The sequence below is a fragment of the Cetorhinus maximus genome, chromosome 5 (genome assembly GCF_964194155.1).
Source record: "Cetorhinus maximus chromosome 5, sCetMax3.hap1.1, whole genome shotgun sequence".
NCBI lineage: Eukaryota > Metazoa > Chordata > Chondrichthyes > Lamniformes > Cetorhinidae > Cetorhinus > Cetorhinus maximus.
This window is the reverse complement of record NC_135883.1, coordinates 174,366,465-174,388,125: the sequence shown is the minus strand read 5'-3', so window position 1 is coordinate 174,388,125 and position 21,661 is coordinate 174,366,465. Positions and strand designations below refer to the sequence as shown.

Below are 21,661 nucleotides of genomic sequence, written 5' to 3'. Positions count from 1 at the left end.
ACCCCATGCCCACAAGGGCCATATATCATTTGTTCATGTTGTTCTTTTCAGAGCACTCACCCTTGTCCTGCTATTCTGCTTTCTTACCTTAATGCCACTATCAGCACCTTTTTTAGCCCTTACCACTACCATTAAGACCCCGTTGTCCTTTTGTTCATGACATCTTTATCTATCTCTCCTTTTCCCTCACCTATCGCTGGCCTTCTATCCAGCTTCACCTGGGCCTGTATTCACTAGAGTTTAGAAGTATGAGAGGTTATCTGATTGAAACGTATAAAATTCTAACAGGTCTAGGCAGACTACATGCAGGGAGGATGTTTCCCCTGGCTGGGGAGTCTAGAACCAGGGGCTTCAGTCTCAAGATATGGGGCAGGCCATTTAGGATTGAGATGAGGAAAAACTTCTTCACCCTGAGGGTGGTGAACCTGTGGAACTCTCTACCACAGAAGGCTGTGGCGGCCAGATGACTGAGTATATTCAAGAAAGAAATTGATAATTTTTTGGATATTAGGGGCATCAAGGGGTATGGAGAGAAAGCGAGAATTTGGCATTGAGATTGAGGATCATCCATGATCATATTGATCGAAGGGCCGAAAGGTCTACTCCTGCTCCTGATTACTATGTTTTTATGCTCCATCCCCCCTTAAACAATATAAACTTCATCACATTTCCACTTCTCTGTAGCTCTGAAAAAGAGTCATACAAACTCGAAATGTCAACTCTGTTTCTCTCTCCACAGGTGTTGTCAGACCTGCTGAGTTTTTCCTGCATTTTCCACATTTATATAGTGTCTTTAACATAGTAAAATGTGCAAAGATGGACAGAAGAGCCAAATTCCAGAGGGGATCTGAGAGTGACTTCCCTCACAACGAGACAGCCTTTGACCGAGTGTATTATCAAGGGTCATTTTCAGGTTGGCAAACTGTAACTCGTGCCACAGGGAACAGTGATGGAGCCTCACATATTTACCATCTATATTAATGATGAAAGGACCGAGTGCATTGTTGTTAAATTTTCTGCGCATTCACGAGTAGCACAGGCTTTTTCCCAGCTGGCTTTCAGTGTGGTGCCGGGGCAAGGGCTCCAGTGCAGGTCAGACCGAGAGTTGGGGGGTGTCGGGAGGCAAGGCAACAAAGACAGACTGAAGGAAAGACTCAAGCACATGCCAGGGGTGGTGGGGGAAGCAGCCACGCACTTGGAATAGCTTGTCAAAAGTGAGCACTCTTCTGCATCTGAGGCCGTTCAGCAACAGCTCCATTGACATGCTTGGAGTCGTGCCTCTGAAGCTTTTCTTCCCACTCAAGCTACATAAAAGCATGAAAGTGCCACCAAATGCTCCAGAATTTTACACCCCTCGGGCGCAGACTGAAAATTAATGTGCGTTTTAGGGAGCAGCAGGTCAATTGGCTGACTCGGCAAGTAGTACAATCCCCTTGCGAAAGGTGGCCATGGCACAGTCACGGGTGGAGGCATTCACAGCATCTATTAGGGTGTGGACTAGTATCCATTATGGTTCAAGTTAACAGCGCAACCTTGCAGTGCAGGTTAGGAGAGTGCCTGTGCCTGAGCTGAGAGCACAGCATGCAGTCCAGTGGGCAAAGCTGCTGCCAATCAGTCAGCTGGAGTGGGGCAGAGATGGGTGGGGTTTCGGACAGCCAATGAGCACACTACACACTGGCCATCCAAGTGGTGGCCAGCACTTTCTTGCACGCATGAAGGGGAATTCAGACTTAACCAAGAGAGGTTCTTAGGACACATATGCTAACCCACACGTCTCTCTCTTTGATCCTGCAGGAGGAGAACATCAGGATCATGGAGCCTGGTGATTTAGCGGTATGCCTCATGGCTAACAGAGATCAGAGAAGTAGAAGAAGAGCATGGCAGAGGTGCCTGGTGTGGCAAAGGGAGCAGCATCTCGCTAAAGATGAAGGGGCAGAAGGGCTGCTGCGCACACAGCTGGAAATCCACAGAAAGCCATCGCTTGTAGGTGCCTTGATAGACCCACGGTCTATAGACGGCGCCTGTCAATCCTGCATATGACTGACAAGCAGTGTTGCCAAAGACTGTACATATCTAGAGAACTGGTTCGTCACATATGCCACTTGCTGCAGTATTTGGAGCTATGGGGACATAGAGGGCATCCACTGCCAATGGTTGTGAAAGTGACTGCTGCACTCAATTTTTACGCCAGTGGCTCCCTCCAGGGCTCCACAGGTGGCCTGTGTGGGATTTCGCAAGCCTCCACGCACGAGTGTATCCAGGAGGCCACGGACGTCACCTTCGTAAAGCCACAGAACTTTGTGCATTTCACCCAGAATCAGGAAAGCCAGGATGTAAGAATGCTGGGATTTGCGCAGATCTTAGGTTTTCCACAGGTGCAGGATGCCATCAACTGTACTCACGTGGCACTTAGATCTCTGTGGCAACAAGCAGTCAACCACATCAAATGCAAGGGCTTCCACTCACTGAATGTTCAGCTGATGTGCGACCACCACAAATACATCCTGCAGCTCTACGCACAATTCCCAGGGAGAATCCAGGACTCCTACATACTTAGCAGTTCTCAGATCCCTGACATCTTCCAGGATCCAGAGAGCTGCAGGGTTGGCTCGTCAGTGACAAGGGCTACCCAAAGAGGATGTGGCTGATGATGCCTGTGCGGTGGCCTCAGACTGCAGCAGAGCAACAGTACAACAAGGTTCATGCCACGACCCAGACTTTGGTGGCACAAACCATAGGTATTTCGAAAATTACATTCCGGTGCCTCGACATGTGCAGTAGAGCCTGCAATACAGTCGCAGAGGGTGTCTTGCATTATCGTTGCTTGCTGCGCACTCCACAACCTGAAGCTGAAATGGCGGAAGGATCTGGCTGAGGAGTAGGTGGAGGAGCTGCACGTATCCTCCAGTAATGAGGATTTCGAAGGGAATGATGGTGATGAGGTCCTTGAAGGTGAGGATGTCGGCGATGAGGCTTTCATGCCGTTAGGACAAGGCAGATGCACTCAGGAAGCCCTCATAGCCAAAAGATTCATGGAGGATGGTGAGGAGATGCAGTGAGGACAGTCCTGACATCCTCACCTTGCATCTGTGAACGTTTCACTCCTGTATGGCTGATGGCAACGCACATACCCTCAGTGCTCAGGGTCATGTCATGGAGGCTCAGTGGAGGCCCTAATAGTCGCCCGATTGCAGGAGGATGATGATGACATGCAATGAGGACACTCCACATATCTTCACATTGCTTCTATGAATGTCTTACTCCTGTTTAGCTGAGGGAAGCTCGCTTCTACTTGTGATCATGGAGACGTAGCCGTGAAACTTTAAATGCACCTGATCATTTGTTGGCCTTCATCACCTGACGCCTTCCAGAGCACAGCGTCACCAGTCACAGATGCTGAAAAGATGGGCGGCCAGCTCCAACTCAAAGATGCTGAAAGCACACAGAAAGAATGACAGAACTCTGTGACACCTGGCAGCCTGGCAGCAATGACAAGCACAATCAAGGTGCAGGCATCACTTATGTGTCCAGTGAGTGTGACTGTTACACCCTGTCTGTGACGACCTTGACAGGTGTCCTCTGGAGGGCCGAGACCTGGAGGGCCCTGGCCTGCTTTCAGGGTCCTGGTGTGTGTCAGTGGCACCCTCCTCGGCCTTTGGAGCTGGATTTACTGGGGTCACAGGAAGAGGGAATTCGGATGGGCCAGACACTCCCAGAGTCACCTGGCTGGATGGATCCGGAGCATGCACCTGCTGATCCTCCTCCCTATGGGTGCCCGGGGGCCCCTGGCTGACTCCTTGAAAAGAAGGGAAAACAGAAATGAGAACGAGCTGTCTGCACCCCTCTCGCGTTGACGCTGTTGGAGGCCTTCTGTGCCATCAGCAATTGAGTTCAGCCCGTGCAGCAGTGCAGGACCGATGTCCTGAACCTGGTCTCCATGGTGGTCACCATCCTACCAGTGTTGACCTCAGTGCATTGGCATGATAGCACCAGCACCTCAGACTGAAGGTGCACAGACTCCTCCATTGTGCCTTGCAATCTGAGGAGTGCAGCGGACCCTGATACTCCCGAGCTTGCCTTTGCAGCTCCAGCAGCTGAGGTATGAACGAGTCCAGAGGCTCCTCATCTGACTCGGACTCAGCAGATTTCTGGCCTCCAGGTGTCCTCCTAGTGCCGGAAACCTGGGAAGTCCCTGCCGCCACCTGCTGTTGTTCAGACAGTGTGATATGTTCACCAAATTGTGTCTCCAAGACTACCCTAGAACTAGATCCCACCGAGGTATGTGTCTCTGTGCTGGTGGGGGGTATGGGTGAGCACTGTGACAGGTTTTCAATTAGGATGTCATCAGATTCTTCTTCCGAGGTGTCTTCGGGGCTTGAGTTGAGGACCTGGGTCATGGACCCCCTCGGCTGCTTCCCAGATGTGTCTGCAAAAGCAAGGAGAGATAATTAGTACATGGCCGGGGATTGTGGAACAAGGGAACTCACTCACAGCATGGTCTGATGGATGCTGCACTGCTGGATCCTCCCTTGGTAGAGCACCACTGATCTCACTGCCAACACAGGAGCATTGCCAGCCAGCTGGATGACTCTATTTTCAAAGTCTGTGAGGATTTTGATGTCAGGAATTCCTCCACCAGTCTGTGACTGTTCCCTTTTTCTGTGTGCCAGCTTGTTCTGCATGAATACATGAGAGATGTATTACAATACATGTAAGCAGGACGCCTGCCAGGCCAGATGATAAGGATGCCTGGCATGTGTGGGTGTCCATGTGTGCCATGGACAGGATGAGGACATGATCTGCAGGGGAGATGAAGGTGTGTGTGAGAGAGTGAATGGTGAACTGGCAGTGAGTGAGATCCCTGTGGATGTGTGAGGGGCTTGTGAGTTTGTGAGTCGAGAGTGATAAGATGACTGACTTACCTTGATGGAACAGAGATCATTCATCCTCTTTCGGCACTGGTTGGCTGTCCTCTTTTGCAGGGCATTGGCGCTGACCACTACTGCCACCGGCTCCCATGCGGGTGTAGAGGACTTCATGGTGGGCCTCCACAGCTGCCCGCTAAATTTGGGGGCAGCATCCATCTTCCCTTTTGCAGCCATGAGTTTTCAGCAGCTTCTGATGCCTTAGAGAGAGCTAACTCTATGCAGGGGCGCCCTCTAACTATGGTGTCCAAATTACTGAAGGCTTGAGGTGATGGGGGCCGGGTGAATCAAAGACCACCCCACCAGCGATCCGGTGTGTTTCCCAGGAATGATTTATTCTTGAGGCCAGAAATGGGATGATACAGCGCAAAAAGCCGCCATTGCAGCCGGTAGGTAAAACGTCCTTTATCCTGCCCACTACCGTACTTTGTACAAATCTGGGACGATTCCGCCTGAGGAGTTGAAAGATGGAGGCTAGCTGCTTGGTCAGCCAGGAGATCTGTTAGAGTTCTTTCGGTTGGTGTTAAATCAGCAGACTGAGTTGTGAGGCTCGAAATGTAATATTAATATGGTCCAAAAGGCTAGAAGCATGGGGGTCATGTGATGTGTTCCATTAATGAGTTAATTGCAGCCTCACAAGCAGTTTCTGTGCTTCTGGCCAAAATCCATTGTTTCCCTTAGGAGAGAAATGGTGGTTGTTAACATTTCTTTTGGTATAATGAGTTTTGATGTCTCTGTCTTTGCTATCGTCCCTGCTGGGTGGGGGGGGGGGGGGGCGGGGGGGAATTCACCTGCTAGCCATCTAGTTTCATGATTGTAATGTGGTCTTACGATGAATTGTGAAATTCCACAAGGATAGGAGTAGAACTCCTTTGTTCATGTGGTCTCTGCTGGAAGCTTCCAGAATAGATGGCCAATCTTGTGAGTCATGTGACCTGTAGCAACCATCTTGTGGTTCAGTTTAAAATAGCAAAAAAGAATAAAGTTTTGATACACACAGTTTTGATTTCTTTTCATGTCTTATTGACATGATAGTACAAAGATAGGTAGGAATGCAAGTTGTGGAGAGGATACAAAGACTCTGCAAAGGGACATAGATAGGTTAAGTGAGTAAGCAAAAATTTTGCACATAAGAGTATAGTGTGGGAAAATGTGAGATTGTTCACTTTATTGGGAAGAATGGAAAAGCAGAATATTATTTAATGGAGAGGGACGGCAGAATGCTGTGGTACAGAGGGATCTGGGCATCCTTGTACATGAATCACAAAAAGTTAGCTTGTGCTCAGCAAGTAATTAGGTAGGTAAATGGAATGTTGTATTTTATTGCAAGGGGGATGGAAGTCTCACAACAACTATTGCATTGCTGAGACTATATTTAAATTGCATACAGTTCTGGTCTCCTTATTTAAGGAGGGATATACTTGTACTGGGGTCTGGTTAACTCTGTTGGCCAGATGGTTAACGTGTGGTTTAGATTAACACCAACAGCACAGGGTTCGAGGCCCATTCCAGCTAAGGTAGACTCGGCGACTGCCTCCTTGTCCTATCCAAAGTAAAAATCATGGCAGTTATATAGCCATTATAGCCATGGTTTGGCAAATAGTCACCAAGACCTTCCTTCATGCAGAGGATTCAGAATGAAGATGCTTGAATTGGAGGCAGTTCAGAGAAGGTTCACTTGGTTGATTCCTGGGATGAAGGAGTTTTCTTCTGAGGAAAGGTTGAGCAGGCTGGATCTATGCTCTTTGGAGTTTAGAAGAATGAGAGGTGACCTTATTGAAACATATGATTCAGAGAGACACCAGATGAGGAATTTCTTCTTTCAGAGGGTGGTTAATCTTTGGAAGCAGTGGAGGCTGGGTCATTGAATATATTCAAGGCTGAGTTAAACAGATTTTTGATCTATAAGGGAGTGAAGGGTTATGGCAGAGCAGGCTTGGGCCTTAAGCCCCCAGGCCTGGCCCAGAACTCTCTGTTTCCAGGTATGGTGTTCCATTTGGGGGTCATGGACATCATTCCCCTCCCTGCCGGGTCCCAAGGTCTCTACTATTTCCAGGTATGTGCTTGATTCAGGGTCTGTGGTCCCCGTTCTCCTCTGTTAAAGCAGGCCACAACCTGAGTCCTTTGTTACTTCCAGGTTTAGCTCTTGACTCGGAGATCGGCACACCGTCCCCTCCACCAAACTACCCCAGCCCCACATCCATCCATCCAGAGTAGATAGGGAGAAACTATTCCCATAGGTAGAAGGATCGAGGTCCAGAGGACACTGAAGTAAGGTGATTGGCAAAAGAATCAGAGGTGATAGGAGAAAGGTGACAGGAGAAAAATATATTTTACATGGCGAGTGGTTAGGATATACACTGTATGTCCTAACTAGGTTAGGTATACACTGCCTGAGAGTGTGATGGAGGCAGGGTCGATTAAGGCATTCAAGAGGAAATTGGATCATTTTCTGAAAAGGAGAAATGTTCAGGGCTGTGGGCAAATGACAGAGGAGTGGGACTAGGTGAGTTGCTTTTGCAGAATGCGAGCATAGACAGGAGGGGTCAAAAGGCCTCCTGTGCTATAACCACTCTGTGATTTCATTATACCATATAGTGTCTTTATATCACACAGCAAGCTCCCACAAACAGCAATGTGATAATGACCAGATAATCTGTTTTTCTGATGTTGATTGACAGATAAATATTGGCCAGGGTCTGGGAGGAACTGCCCTACACTTCTTGAAATGCTTTCATGGGATCTTTTACGTCCACCTGAGAGGACATCTGAAGGATGATACTTCTGATGGGGCTGCACTTCCTTAGTATTGCACTGATGCGTCAACCTAGATCCGGGCTCAGGTCCATGGATAGCAACTTGAACCACAACCTGCTACCCACTGAGCTACTACACTACATACAACTCAAGTTACAAGTCTGTTTCTCACTGCACTCTCTTTTGCATTCATGTCTTGGGGTTTTAATTTGTTCCTGGCCATCCCAGAGTGCCAGCAGCTCTGAATCTCTTTATTAGCTTTTACTAGTTTTAGCTTCCATTTCCCTCAAAAATAGTTTTTCAAATTAAACCCTTAAAGATTGTCCAACCTCCCCCACTCCCTCCATTCCGTCACCCCCTGCACACACCGCCACCCCCCCGCCCCCCCCCCACCCCCACCACCAGCCCCCCACCACCACCCACCCCCGGCACACACAGTTCCCTGTTGAATTACCTTATATTTAACTTGCAGTAGTTCATAGTAAAGATTATTGATATCATCCTCCAGGTTAGCCCTGAACTTGATGACGTTCCTGTCTTTCATGGCCTCGGAGTAGAGGATACTGGAATTCAGGCTCTGGAAGCTGGGTACTAGGATTTGGTAGAGAGCCAGGTCTTCAGGTGGGACAAGAACACTATACTCGTTGGCAATGGCATACAACTGAGTCACAGTTGCAAACTCTGTCTCCAACCTGGGCATGTCTGCACTAATTCGAGACAAGAATATTAGGTGCTCCCCAAATAAGTCGATAGTTTCTGGTTCCTTTTCGAGACTCTGGAGAGCTTCTGTAATCAACTAAAAATAAGGCATGTATTTGAACAATGGCATTAGAGTCGCCTTCTAGCTCATAACCAGCAAGGCAGCATCATACTCCAATCCCTCATTACTGGAATAGAAACATACAAACATAAGAACAAGGAGCAGGAGTAGGCCATTCGAGTAACTTGAAATCTACATCCCACCTACTGCCAATGACCTATCACCCACTTGCTTACCAAGAATGTATCCACCTCTGCCTTAAAAATATTCAAAGAGTTTGCTTCCACCACCTTTTCAAGAAGAGAGTTCCAAAGACTCACGGCCCCAAGTGAAAAAAATTTCACCTCATCTCTGTTTTAAATGGGCAACCCCTTATTTTTAAACAGTGGCCCTGAGTTCTAGATTCTCCAACAAGAGGAAACATCCTCCCACATCCATCCTGTTAAGATCCCTCAGGATCTTATATCTTTGAATCATGTCGCCTCTTACTCTTCTAAACTCCAGCAGATATAGGCCTAGTCTGTCTAACCTTTCCTCATAAGACAACCCACCCATTCCAGGTATTATCCTGGTAAACCTTCTCTGAACTGCTGCCAATGCATTTACTGCCTTCCTTAAATATGGTGACTAATACTGTACACAGTACTCCAAATGTGGTCTTACTAGTGCCCTGTATAACTGAAGCATAACCTCCTTACTTTTGTATTCAACTCCCCTCGTAATAAATGATAACATTCTACTAGATTTCCTAATTACATGCTGTTTCTGCATACAAGCCTTCTGTGATTCATGCGCTAGGCCACCCAGATTCCTCTGCACCTCAGAGCTCTGCAATCATTCACCATTTAGATAATATGCTTCTCTTTTATTCTTCCTGCCAAGATAGGCAATATCACATTTTCTCACACTATACTTCATTTGTCAGGTCTTTACCCACTTGCTTAACCAACCTATCTATATCTTTTTGTAGCCTCCTTATGTCCTCTTCAAAACTTACTTTCCTCCCTATATTTGTGTCATCAGCAAATTTGGCAAACATCCATCCATCCCTTCATCCAAGTCATTTATATAAATTGTAAACTGTTGAGGTCCCAGCACTGATCCCTGTGGCACACCACTTGTTACATCTTGCCAACCTGAAAAAGACCATTTATGCCTAGTCTCTGCTTCCTGTTAGCCAGCCAATCTTCTTTCCATGCAAATATGTTACCCCCTATACCATGAACTTTTATTTTCTGCAATAACCTTTGATGTGGCATTTTATCAAATGCCTTCTGGAAAGCTAAGTACAGTACATCCACCGGTTCCCCTTTATCCAAGCACATGTTATTTCCTCAAAGAATTCCAATAAATTGATTAAACGCAATTTCCCTTTCACCAAACCATGTTGACCCTGCCTGATGATCATGAGCTTATCCAAGTGCCCTGCTATAACTTCTTTAATAATAGCTTTGAACATTTTCCCTACAACAGATATTAAGCTAACGGCCTGTAGTTTCCTGCTTCGTATCTCCCTCCGTTCCCGAATAATGGAGTTACATTTGCTATCTTCCAATCCAATGGGACCTTCCCCAAATCAAGAGAGTTTTTTTTAAATTTAAAATTAAAACTAATGCATCAACTATCTCACCAGACACTTTTTTTAAGACCCTAGGATGAAGACCATCAGGACCTCTTGTCAGCCCGCAGCTCCAACAATTTACTCAGTATCACTTCGCTGGTGATTGTAATTTTCCTGACTTCCTCCCCCACTTCCATTTCCTGGTTTATAGCTGCTTCTGGGACGTTAATTGTATCCTCTATAGTGAAAAGTGATGCAAAATACCTGCTCAATTCATCTGTCATCTCCTTGTTTTCCATTATCAATTCTCCAGACTCACTTTCTATAGGACCAACACCCACTTTGTTAACTCATTTATTTTTAAATATTTATAAAAACTCCTACTACCTGTTTTTATATTTCTGGGTAGCTTTCTTTCATACTCTAATTTTTCCCTACATATTAGTCTTTTAGTCATTCTTTGCTGTACCTTATATTCTGTCCAATCTTCTGACCTGCTACCTGTCTTTGCACTATTATAAGCTTTTTCTTTAAGATTCATATTATCTTTAACCTTTCTAGTTAATCTTGGATGGTGTGTCCATCCCTGGGACTTTTTCTTACTCTTTGGAATGTATCCATGTTTTCTGAAATATCCCCTTAAATATTGGCCATAGCATCTCCATTGACCTATCCCTTAACCCAATTTTCCAATTCATTTTAGCCAACTCAGCTTTTATGCCCTCATAATTGCCCTTATTTAAGTTTAAAAACATAGCCTCGGACTCACTCCTCTCTTCCTCAAACTGAATGTAAATCTCAATCATATCGTGGTCGCTGCTACCTAGGGGCACCTTCACTATGAGATCATCAATTAATCCCACCTCATTGTACAATACCACCAGAGCATGCTGTTTTAAGAAAACCATCCTGAAAACATTCAATGTACTCCTCATCTAGGCTATCTTTACCCATCTGACTTTTCCAGTCTACATGTAAATTAAAATCACCCATGATTATCACCATGCCTTTCTGACAAGCTCCAATTATTTCTTCCTTTGTGTCCATCCTATCATGTGATTACTGTTAGGGGGCCTGCAAACAACTCCCACAAGTGACTTCTTGTTTTTACCATTTCTCATCTCCAACCAAACTGTTTCCACATCCTGGTTTCCTGAACTTAGGTTATCCCTCTCTATTGTGCTAATATCACCATCAACTACCACAGCCACCCCTCCACCTTTTCCTCACTTCCTGTCCTTCCTAAATATCCTGTACCCTTCAATATTCACTTCCCAATCAATGTCCTCCTGCAGCCATGTCTCCGTAATTGCTATCAAATCATAATTACTTATTTCTATGTGCGCTCTCTGTTCACCTGTTTTGTTCCGAATGCTACATGCATACAGATACGGAGCTTTTAGTTTTATACTTTTATCATTTTTATAACCTCTAGTTTCACCTATTGATTTACTGTTAAATTTGTACCCTCTATCCCTTACTGTAACGGTCTATTTTTCATTTCCCGTAATAATGCCTTTTTCTTTTGCCTTGCCCCTGCTCTTTCATTTAACACATATTCCCAATTTTGATCCCTTGTCTCAAAATGTTTTCTTTTTATGACTTCTGTGTGAATTTATTGTGCTGAACAAAGTGTCAGTTTGGGGAAATGCAATATTTTTCAGGGCCAGGGTCAGGCATTCTCAGCACAGCACATTTAACTATAAAGGAAACCTTCTTCCAATTTTAAAAAAATTATCCATTCATGGAATCGCTGGCTGGGCCAGCATTTATTGCCCATCCTTTGTTGCCCTTGAGAAGGTGGTGGTGAGCTGCCTTCTTGAACCACTGCAGTCATGTGGTGTAGGTACATCCACAGTGCTGTTAGGGAGGGAGTTCCAGGATTTTAACCCAGCGACAGTGAAGGAATGGCGATATATTTCCAAGTCAGGATGGTGAGTGACTTGGAAGGGAACTTCCAGGTGGTGGTGTTCCCATGTATCTGCTACCCTTGTCCTTCTAGATGGTAGTGGTCATGGGTTTGGAAAGTGCTGTCTAAGGAGCTTTGATGAATCCCTGTAGTGTATCTTATAGATGGTACACGCTGCTGCTACTGTGCGTCGGTGGGGGAGGGAGTGAATGTTTGTGGATGTGGTGCCAATCAAGTGGGCTGCTTTGTCCTGGATGGTGTCAAGCTTCTCGAGTGTTGTGGGAGCTGCACTCATCCAGGCAAGTGGGGAGTATTCCATCTCACTCTTGACTTGTGCCTTGTAGATGGTGGACAGGCTTTGGGGAGTCAGGAGGTGGGTTACTCGTCGCAGGATTCCTAGCCTCTGACCTGCTCTTGTAGCCACCGTATTTATATGGCTAGTCCAGTTCAGTTTCTGGTCAACGATAACCCCCAGGATGTTGATTGTGGGGGATTCAGTGATGGTAATGCCATTGAACCTCAAAGGGCAATGGTTAGATTCTCTCTTGTTGGAGATGGGTCATTGCCTGGCACTTGTGTGGCGCAAATGTTACTTGCCACTTGTCAGTCCAAGCCTGGATATTGTCCAGGTCTTGCTGCATTTGGACATGGGCTGCTTCATTGTCTGAGGAGTCACGAATGGTGCTGAACATTGTGCAGTCATCAACGAACATCCCCACCTCTGACCTTATGTTGGAAGGAAGGTCATTGATGAAGCAGCTGAAGATGGCTGGGCCGAGGACACTACCCTGAGGAACTCCTGCAGTGATGTCCTGGAGCTGAGATGACTGACCTCAAACAACCACAACCATCTTCTTTTGTGCTAGCCATGACTCCAGCCAGTGGAGAGTTTTAGTCATAGACTCATAGAGGTCTACAGCACAGAAAAAGATACTTCAGCCCATCGAGTCTGCGCCAGTCAAACAAGTACCTAACTATTCTAATCCCATTTTCCAGCACTAGGCCCATAGCCTTGTATGCCTTGGCATCGCAAGTGCACATCCAAATACCTCTTAAATGTTATGAGGGTTTCTGCCTCTACCACTTTTTCAGGCAGTGAGTTCCAGATTCCCACCACCCTCTAGGTGAAAAAATTCTTTCTCACATCCCCTCTAAACTTCCTGCCCCTTACCTTAAATCTATGCCCCCTGGTTACTGATCCCCCCCACCAAGGGGAAAAGTTCCTTCCTGTCTACCCTATCTATGTCCCTCATAATTTTACACACCTCAATCATGTCCCCCCTCAATCTCCTCTGCTCTAGGGAAAATAACCCCAGTCTATCCAATCTCTCCTCATAACTAAAACTCTCCAACCCAGGCAACATCCTGGTAAATCTCCTCTCTACTGCAATCACATCCTTCTTATAATGCAGATTCCAGAACTGTACGCAATACTCTAGCTGTGGCCTAACCAGCGTTTTATACAGTTCCAGCATAACCTCCCTTCTCTTATATTCTATGCCTCGGTTAATAAAGGCAAGTATCCCATATGCCTTCTTAACCACCTTAACTACCTGTCCCGCTCCTTCAAGGGACCGGTAGACATAAACACCAAGGTCCCCCTGATCCTCGGTATTTCCCAGGGTCCTACCATTCATCGTGTATTCCTGTTCCTTGTTTGTCCTAACCAAGTGCATCACCTCACCTCTTCCTGATTCCCATTGATTCCAGTTTTGCTTGGGCTCCTTGGTGCCACACTCGGTCAAATGCGGCATTGACGTCAAGAGCAGTCACTCTCACCTCAACTGACCTCGGAAGTTCAGCTCTTTTGTCTATGTTTGAACCAGGGCTATAGTGAGCTCAGGAGCTGAGTGGCCCTGGCGGAACCCAAACTGGGCTTCAGTGAGCAGGTTATTGCTAAGCAAGTGCCACTTGATAGCACTGTTGATGCCCCTTTTCCATTACTTTACTGATGATGGAGAGTAGACTGATAGGGCGGTAATTGGCCAGGTTGGATTTGTCCTGCTTTTTGTGTACGGGACATACCTGAGCAATTTTCCACATAGCTGGGTAGATGCCAGTGTTGCAGTTGTACTGGAACAGCTTGTCGAGGGGCGTGGCAAGTTCTGGAGCACAAGTCTTCAGTACTATTGCCAGAATATTGTCAGGCCTCATAGCCTTTGCAGTATCCAGTGCCTTCAGCCATTTCTTGATATCACGTGCAGTGAATTGAATTGACTGAAGACTGGCATCTGTGATGCTGGGGACCACCAGAGGAGGCCGAGGTCGATCATCCACTAGGCACTTCTGGTTGAAAATTGCAGCAAATGCTTGCGCCTTATCTTTTGCAGTGATGTTCTGGACTCCTCCAACATTGAGGATGGGGATATTTGTGGAACCTCCTCCTCCAATGAGCTGTTTAATTGTCCACCACCAGTCACGACTGGATGTGGCAGGACTGCAGAGCTTAGTTCTGATCCGTTGGTTGTGGGATCGCTTAGCTCTGTCTATCACTTGCTGCTTATGCTGGTTGGCACACAACTCCAGGTTGACACCTCATTTTTAGGTATGCCTGGTGCTGTTCTTGGCATGACTTCCTGCACTCTTCATTGAACCAGGGTTGATCCCCTGGCTTGGTGGTAATGGTAGAGTGGGGGATATGCCAGTCCATGAGATTACAGATTGTGTTCAAGTACAATTCTGCTGCTGTTGATGGCCCACGGCACTTCATGGATGCCCAGTCTTGAGTTGCTAGATCTGTTCGAAATCTATCCCATTTAGCACAGCGGTAGTGCCACACAACATGATGGAGGTTATCCTCAATGTGAAGGCGGGACTTTGTCTCCACGATGACTATGCGGTGGTAACTCCGACTGATACTGTCATGGACAGATGCATCTGTGGCAGGCAGGTTGGTGAGGATGAGATCAAGTATGTTTTTTCCCCTTGTTGGTTCCCTCGCCATCTGCCGCAGACCCAGTGTAGCAGCTATGTCATTTAGGACTCGGTCAGCTCGGCCAGTAGTGGTGCTACTGAGCCACTCTTGGTGATGGGCATTGAAATCCCCCACACAGAGTAAGGTCTGCGTCCTTGCTACCCTCAGTGCTTCCTCCAAGTCATTTCAACATGGAGGAGCACTGGTTCATCAGCTGAGGGAGGGTGGTACATGGTAATCAGCAGGAGGTATCCTTGCCCATTTAAAAGGGAGCAGCAATCTATAATACTTGAGAAAAGGGTGCTGACTGGTTGCCAAGTCAGCTGAGAATGCACTCGGGAGCTTTTGCTTAATTCAAAAAAGTACAATGCCGGTACATGTTCCTTTTGCCTGCAGAGGACAGGTCCCTGTGTATGAATATATGTAGCTTCTAACAAGCGTAAGTGAGTCACATTGTGAGCCAGACTGATAATCTTAAGTTGGTTGTCAATGTAATCCTTATCACGCTAAGGGTTGTTCATCAAATGCTGACCAAACACAGAATCACATCTAATGTTAGACATTATGTTCTGAGTTTTACAAGCACGGGTTGGTTGAGTACGGTCAGTACTCTGCCTATTGCGAACAACCAAAGGGACGTGCCGTTTAACATGATCCACCAGTCATTGGGACGTACAGCCTACATACCTGGCATTGTACTGGCACTGAAATTCATATACCACATTTCTCATTTGTGCAGTAGGCAGTATGTCTTTTGGCTTGAAGGCAGCATCCTGTTAGTGGACAGTACCACTCATGTTGCTATTGCATACTAGCAGCATAAAACAGCTAGCTTCACCTGTTGTTCAAAGTTTTGAGATATGTTACCCTTCCAGAGTAATTTGAAGTAGACTGGACATATTTCAGTCCGAAACTGGTGGCTTATTTGCAGTATGCACGATACACAGTGAGCAATGATCTGATCATGGTAGTCATTATTCCGCTTCAATGTGGCCTATTTTGGGTCAAGCTTGCACAGTGAGCAAATGGCTGGGGCCCTATTTATGAGAGTGCCAATAAGACCAATCTTATAGATTCAGGACATAGTGTTTAATGTTTGGCAATTGGACAGCATTTGCTGAACAATCCCGAATGTGCTAAAAAAGACATTAGCAACCAATTTAAGATTATCAGTCGGCCTTGTAATATGGCTCATTTATGCTTGCTACAAGCTACATATATTCATATGTAGAGACCTGCAGGTAAAAGGAACATGCCTGGGCATTGCACCTTTTTTGAATTAAATAAAAGAGTGAGGATAATAGATCCTAATGAGTGCAAGCTGAAAAGTTTTGACAATATGTCTCTTTTTTTCAGGAATTCCTATTAAATTGCTGAGCAACCTACTCTCCCTGGTCCCCGTGTTAGCTGACATTATAAATGGTCCCCTCTTCACAGCACTGTCCCCTCCCTTTCAAACCATCATCCTCCACTCAAAACACCCACCCTTAACTGCACTGTTCTTGCAAACAACCACCCTGTGATCACCTCCCAATTCCATCTGTCCCATAATTAATTATTTGGATTCAATCCGATTTCTGTCCATGCCACAGCTTTAATCAAGGTTATAAATTACCTCCTCTCCAACTCTGATGCACAAACCCTCCATGTCCTCCTTGACCCCCCTGCAGTTTTTTCTAGCATATTTGCTCTGTTTCCCACCTTGGCAGGACTGCCTTCATTTAGTTCCACTTTTGTCCACCCAATCATAGTATAGGCATCGCCATCAATGGCTTCTCACCCAGCCTTTGCAATGTTATCTCTAGTTCCAACAGGGATCTCATTCTCTTCCTCACCTCCCTGTTACTTCTTATTTCCTTCATATCTGCTGACTACATTAGTCCTACCTCTTCACTACCTTTCCTGTTGCCACCCCCCAGCCTGCCCCACAATCAGAGGCAAACAGCTCTCCAGTGCTGACAACACCACCAGGAGTGGTGGCCACTGCTGGAACTGCAGGAGGTCCAAGGATGAAAGTCATTGCTGAAGCCCCCAAGTGCAGGTGAGTGTGGAAGCATCGTCAGAGCCAGCCAGGGAGATCCCTATGAGGGCAGGGGGTTTCTTCCCCCTGCCAGCTTCATCCCTTACCATTGTCGGCTCCCTCCATTGGGCAGAGAATGCCTGTTAAGGGGGAAACCCACGCCAGGCCATGGGTATGCCCGCTAGGGTTCACCTAACAGTTTTCCCACATGCAATTCCACCTCCCAGCCGACTCCCAAGGTGAGCATTAAATTCCATCCTAAACTCACGTGGAAAGAATGCTTTAGAGGTTCGGGAGAGCAGTTGGGGAATCATCAAACCATATTCCACCGAGAATCAGCAACAGTGGGAACATAAATAAATAGTACGAGGGAGAAATAAGCAGATACTCACAGCCATCAGCCCAAGATTCTTCTTGTGAGCAACCCTTATCATATGGGTATGTATTGCATTGACTACTGCTTCCGAGTAGGGCAAGCAGTCCATCTGGAACTGTCGGCTTAGCACCTTTATCATGCGTACACGTCTCTCCGCGGTCATGTTTCTCATGTCCATTATGTGCTCACGGTACACTTCCAACATGGCCCTGAATTCCCGTGGGGTCCACTCATGCTGTTTCATAGATGTCTCAAGGTCCACTTTCATGGCTTGGTCCACCATGGCACAGAAACGCTCGAATGTTCGACTGTATTGTCTTACATGCACCATGGACAGCTTTATCAAGTTCTGCAACTCAGCAAGCTAGAGGTCATGGACAAATAAGTTACAGCAATAAACAACAGATGGTGTGTGTGAGAGAGCAAGAGAGAATGAGAGATGGAGAGACAAACAGAGAGCAAGACAAAGACAGAAGCAAGAGAAGGAAAGAGAGACAGAGACAAGTGGAGAGAGAGAGAGAGATAGAGAGAGAGAGCGAGACATAGACACAGATGGGCAGTATTTAATGCAGGCAACGGAGAGTCTCACTAAGCATCTGGAAAGTCGGCAAAAGCCTCACGTCGCTTCCTTTCAGGGAGGCCTGCCATACTAAGTTCTGATTAGGCAATTAAGTGGACAGTGGCAGATCTTCCCTGGGAACAAGGGCTCCAGTATCTCTCCAAGAACTGCCAACCAACAGCATCAATTGCCCACGTAAGGGCCTCAATTGTATTGTGGCAGGAAGCCCACCCAAGAATAGGACAGAAGGCTTAAGGGCTTAGGGCAGACCCTCCCACCCAATCAAATGTCTCCTCCCCCACCCCCACCGCCTCCAAGCCTACCAGAGGGGAGGGCATTCAATTTACCCCAGCGAGAGATAGGCAGGTCAGGCAGCATCAATGAAGAGAGAAATATTTCAGGTCGATGACCTATCATCAGGACTGGGAGAAGTTGGGAGTGTAATAAGTATTAAGCAAGAGAAAGGAGGGAAGGTGAGAAAAAGAACAAAAGGAAAGGTCTATGATAGGGTGGAAGGCAGGAAAGATTAACTGACAAGAAGAGCTGATGGTGCAAGGCCGAAGGGTATTAGGACAAGTAAGAAAGCAAAAGATGTGTCTAGAGGAGGTGTGAATGGCAGAATCATGAACAGTTGTCATCCAAAAGCAAAAAGAAGAGAAAGACAGAGAGAAAAACAAATCCAGCAAAGAAAAAGGAAACAAAATAGAGACAGAAGTTTTGAACTAAAACGGTTGAATTCAATGTTGAGTCCAAAAGGCTGTAAATTGCTGTATTGAAAGATGTGTTGGTTTCCTCAAGCTACATTAAGCCTCATTGGAATCAATGGAGGCTGAGGACAGGGAGATCAGAATTGGAGAATTAAAATAATGGGCAACTGGAAATTTGGGATCATGCTTGCGGACTATTTGAGGCATTGTGCAAAGCTGTCACCCAATCTGTGTTTGGTCTCCCCAGTGTAGAGGAGGCTGCATCATGAGCAGTGAATGCAGTATACTAACTTGAAAGAAGTAAATCACTGTTTCATCTGGTAGGAGTATTTGGAACCTTGGACGATGAGAAGGAAGGAGGTGAAAGGGCATCTTCTGCGCTTGCATGGAAAGAAGAGGGGGAGTATTGGGGATGACACAGGAGTGGACAAGGGCACCAGGGAATGGTCCCTTTGTAATGCTGAAAGGAGAAGGGAGGAGAACATGTGTTTGGCAGTGACATCATACTGGAAATGGCAGAAATGTGGAAGATGATCTATTGAACACAGAGGCTGGTGGGGTGGAAGATGAGGACAAGAGGAATTCTATCAAGGTTCTGGGATTGAGGGGAATCGGAAAGAGCAGAAGTGTAGGAAATGGAACGGACACAGTCAAGGATGCTGTCAACCCTGATCAGGGGTATCCTCAGTTGAGCAGAAAGGAGGATATATCGGAAGCTCTAGTCTGAAAGTTTCATCATCAGAACAGGAATGGTGGAGCCGGAGAAACTGGGCGAATGGAGTGGGGTGAAGAAAAATGTGAGGTAGGGTAGTAAAGGTAACTGGAAATCAGTAGGCTTATAGCAAATATTTGTGGATAACCTATTGCCAGAAATGGAGACAGAGAAGTTGAGGAAGGGAAGGGAGGGTGGGAGACAGGCCATGTGAAGGTAAGGAAAGAGTGGAAATCGGGAGTTAAGTTGAAGCAAATTTTTAGTTCAGGACAACAGTCATCAATGTATTAGAAAAAGATATCAGGGAGAGACCCTGAGTAGAACTGGAACAAGGAATGTTCACATTTTCCACAAAAAAGGCAGACATAGCTAGGACCCATGCAAGTTCTCAAAGCAACACCATTTATTTGGAGGGTGTGATTGGAGTTAAAGGAATAGTTGTGCAATGTGAGAACAAGTTCATCCAAGCAGAGTAGGGTGATGAAGTCTAGGGACAGATTGGACCTCTGTTAAAGGAAAAAGCATAGAGTCTGAGTTATAGAGGAACTGGACATCCATGGTGAAAAGAAAGGCAGACAAAGAGACAGAGATAGAGAGTATATTCTCTAGTCAGGTAAATATAGACTAATTTCATGGCCAAATAACGAAGGATATTGTGAGATTAGTCAAAAAGAAAAGGGAAGCATTCGTAAGGGCTAGAAGGCTGAGAACAGATGAAGCCCGTGGAGAATATAAAGAAAGTAGGAAGAAACTTAAGCAAGGAGTCAGGAGGGCTAAAAGGGGTCATGAAAAGTTACTGGCAACCAGGATTAAGGAAAATCCCAAGGCCTTTTCTACATATGTAAAAAGCAAGAGGGTAGCCAGGGAAAGGGTAGGCCCACTCAGGGACAGAGGTGGGAATCTGTGTGTGGAGCCAGAAGAAATGGGAGAGATACTAAATTAATACTTCTCATCAGTATTCACCAAAGAGAAGGACTTAGCGGTCGATTTGTCTAGGGAAGAGTGTGTAGACAGCCTGCATCGTGTTGAGATCAAAAAAGAGGAGGTGTTAGGCGTCTTGAAGAATATTAAGGTGGATAAGTCCCCAGGGCCAGATGGGATCTACCCCAGAGTACTGAGGGAGGCAAGGGAGGAGATTGTTGGGGCGTTGTGAAGAAAATGTGAAGTTGTTCACTTTGGTAAATAATGAGGAGGATGGCCTTAGATTACAGGAGGATATAGACGGGCGAGTCAGATGGGCTGATCAGTGGCAAATGGAATTTAATCCGGATAAGTGTGAGGTGATGCACTTGGGCGAGACCAACAAGACATGGGAATACACGATGAATGGTAGGACCTTGGGAAATACCGATGATCAGAGGGACCTTAATGTGCATGTCCACCGGTCCCTTAAGGTAGCGGGACAGGTAGATAAGGTGGTTAAGAAGGCATATGAGATACTTGCCTTTATTAACCGAGGCCTAGAATAAGAGAAGGGAGGTTATGCTGGAACTGTATAAAATGCTGGTTAGGCCACAGCTAGCGTATTGCGTGCAGTTCTGGAATCCGCATTATAGGAAGGATGTGATTGTACTAGAGAGAGTGCAGAGGGGATTTACCAAGATGTTGCCTGGGCTGGAGAGTTTTAGTTATGAGGAGAGATTGGATAGACTGGGGTTATTTTCTCTGGAGCAGAGGAGATTGAGGTGTATAAAATTACGAGGGGCATATATAGGGTAGACAGTAAGGAACTTTTCCCCTTGGTGGAGGGATCAATAACCAGGGGGCACAGATTTAAGGTAAGGGGCAAGAGGTTTAGAGGGGATGTGAGGAAGAATTTTTTCATCCAGAGTGTGGTGGGAACCTGGAGCTCACTGCCTGAAAGGGTGGTAGAGGCAGAAACCCTTATAACATTTAAGAAGTATTTGGATGTGCACCTGCGATGCCATGGCATACAAGGCTATGGGCCTAGTGCTGGAAAATGGGATTAGAATAATTAGGCACTTGTTTGACCGGCACAGACTCGATGGGCCAAAGGACCTTTTTCTGTGCTTGTAGACCTCTATGACACTTTGGCAGGAAGAACGAAAAAGCAGAATACTAATTAAATGGAGAACGGCTGCATATTTCTGAGGTGCAGAGGGGTCCAGGTGTTCTAGTATATCAGTCACAAAAAGTTAGTGAAAAAGTTACAGCAAGTAATTAAGGCGGCTAATAGAATGCTATCCTTTATTACGAGAGGGATTGAACATAAAATAAGGATGTTATGCTTCAGTTATACAGGGCATTGGTGAGACCTCACCTCGAATACTGTGTGTTGTTTTGGTCTCCTTATTTAAGGAAGGGCTTTTTTTTTTGTTCATGGGGTGTGGGTGTCACTGGCTAGGCCAGCATTTATTGCCCATGTTCATAGGGTATTTAAGAGTCAACCACATTGCTGTGGGTCTGGAGTCACATGAAGGCCAGACCAGGTAAGGGCAGC

General features: G+C 46.2%; 1 protein-coding gene across 1 annotated transcript in view; it reads right to left on the bottom strand.

Moving 5' to 3' along the window:
• Nucleotides 1-21,661, bottom strand: part of LOC144681154 (dynein axonemal heavy chain 6-like) — a gene marked incomplete at its 3' end in the record, with an annotated part of 934,896 nt that overhangs the window by 811,866 nt on the left and 101,369 nt on the right. The window contains exons 14-15 of the mRNA XM_078542881.1: nt 17,239-17,586; nt 8,137-8,478 (exon numbers count right to left, since the gene is read on the bottom strand). Coding sequence (XP_078399007.1) covers nt 8,137-8,478; nt 17,239-17,586 — 690 coding nt within the window. The remainder of the gene's footprint in view (nt 1-8,136; nt 8,479-17,238; nt 17,587-21,661) is intronic.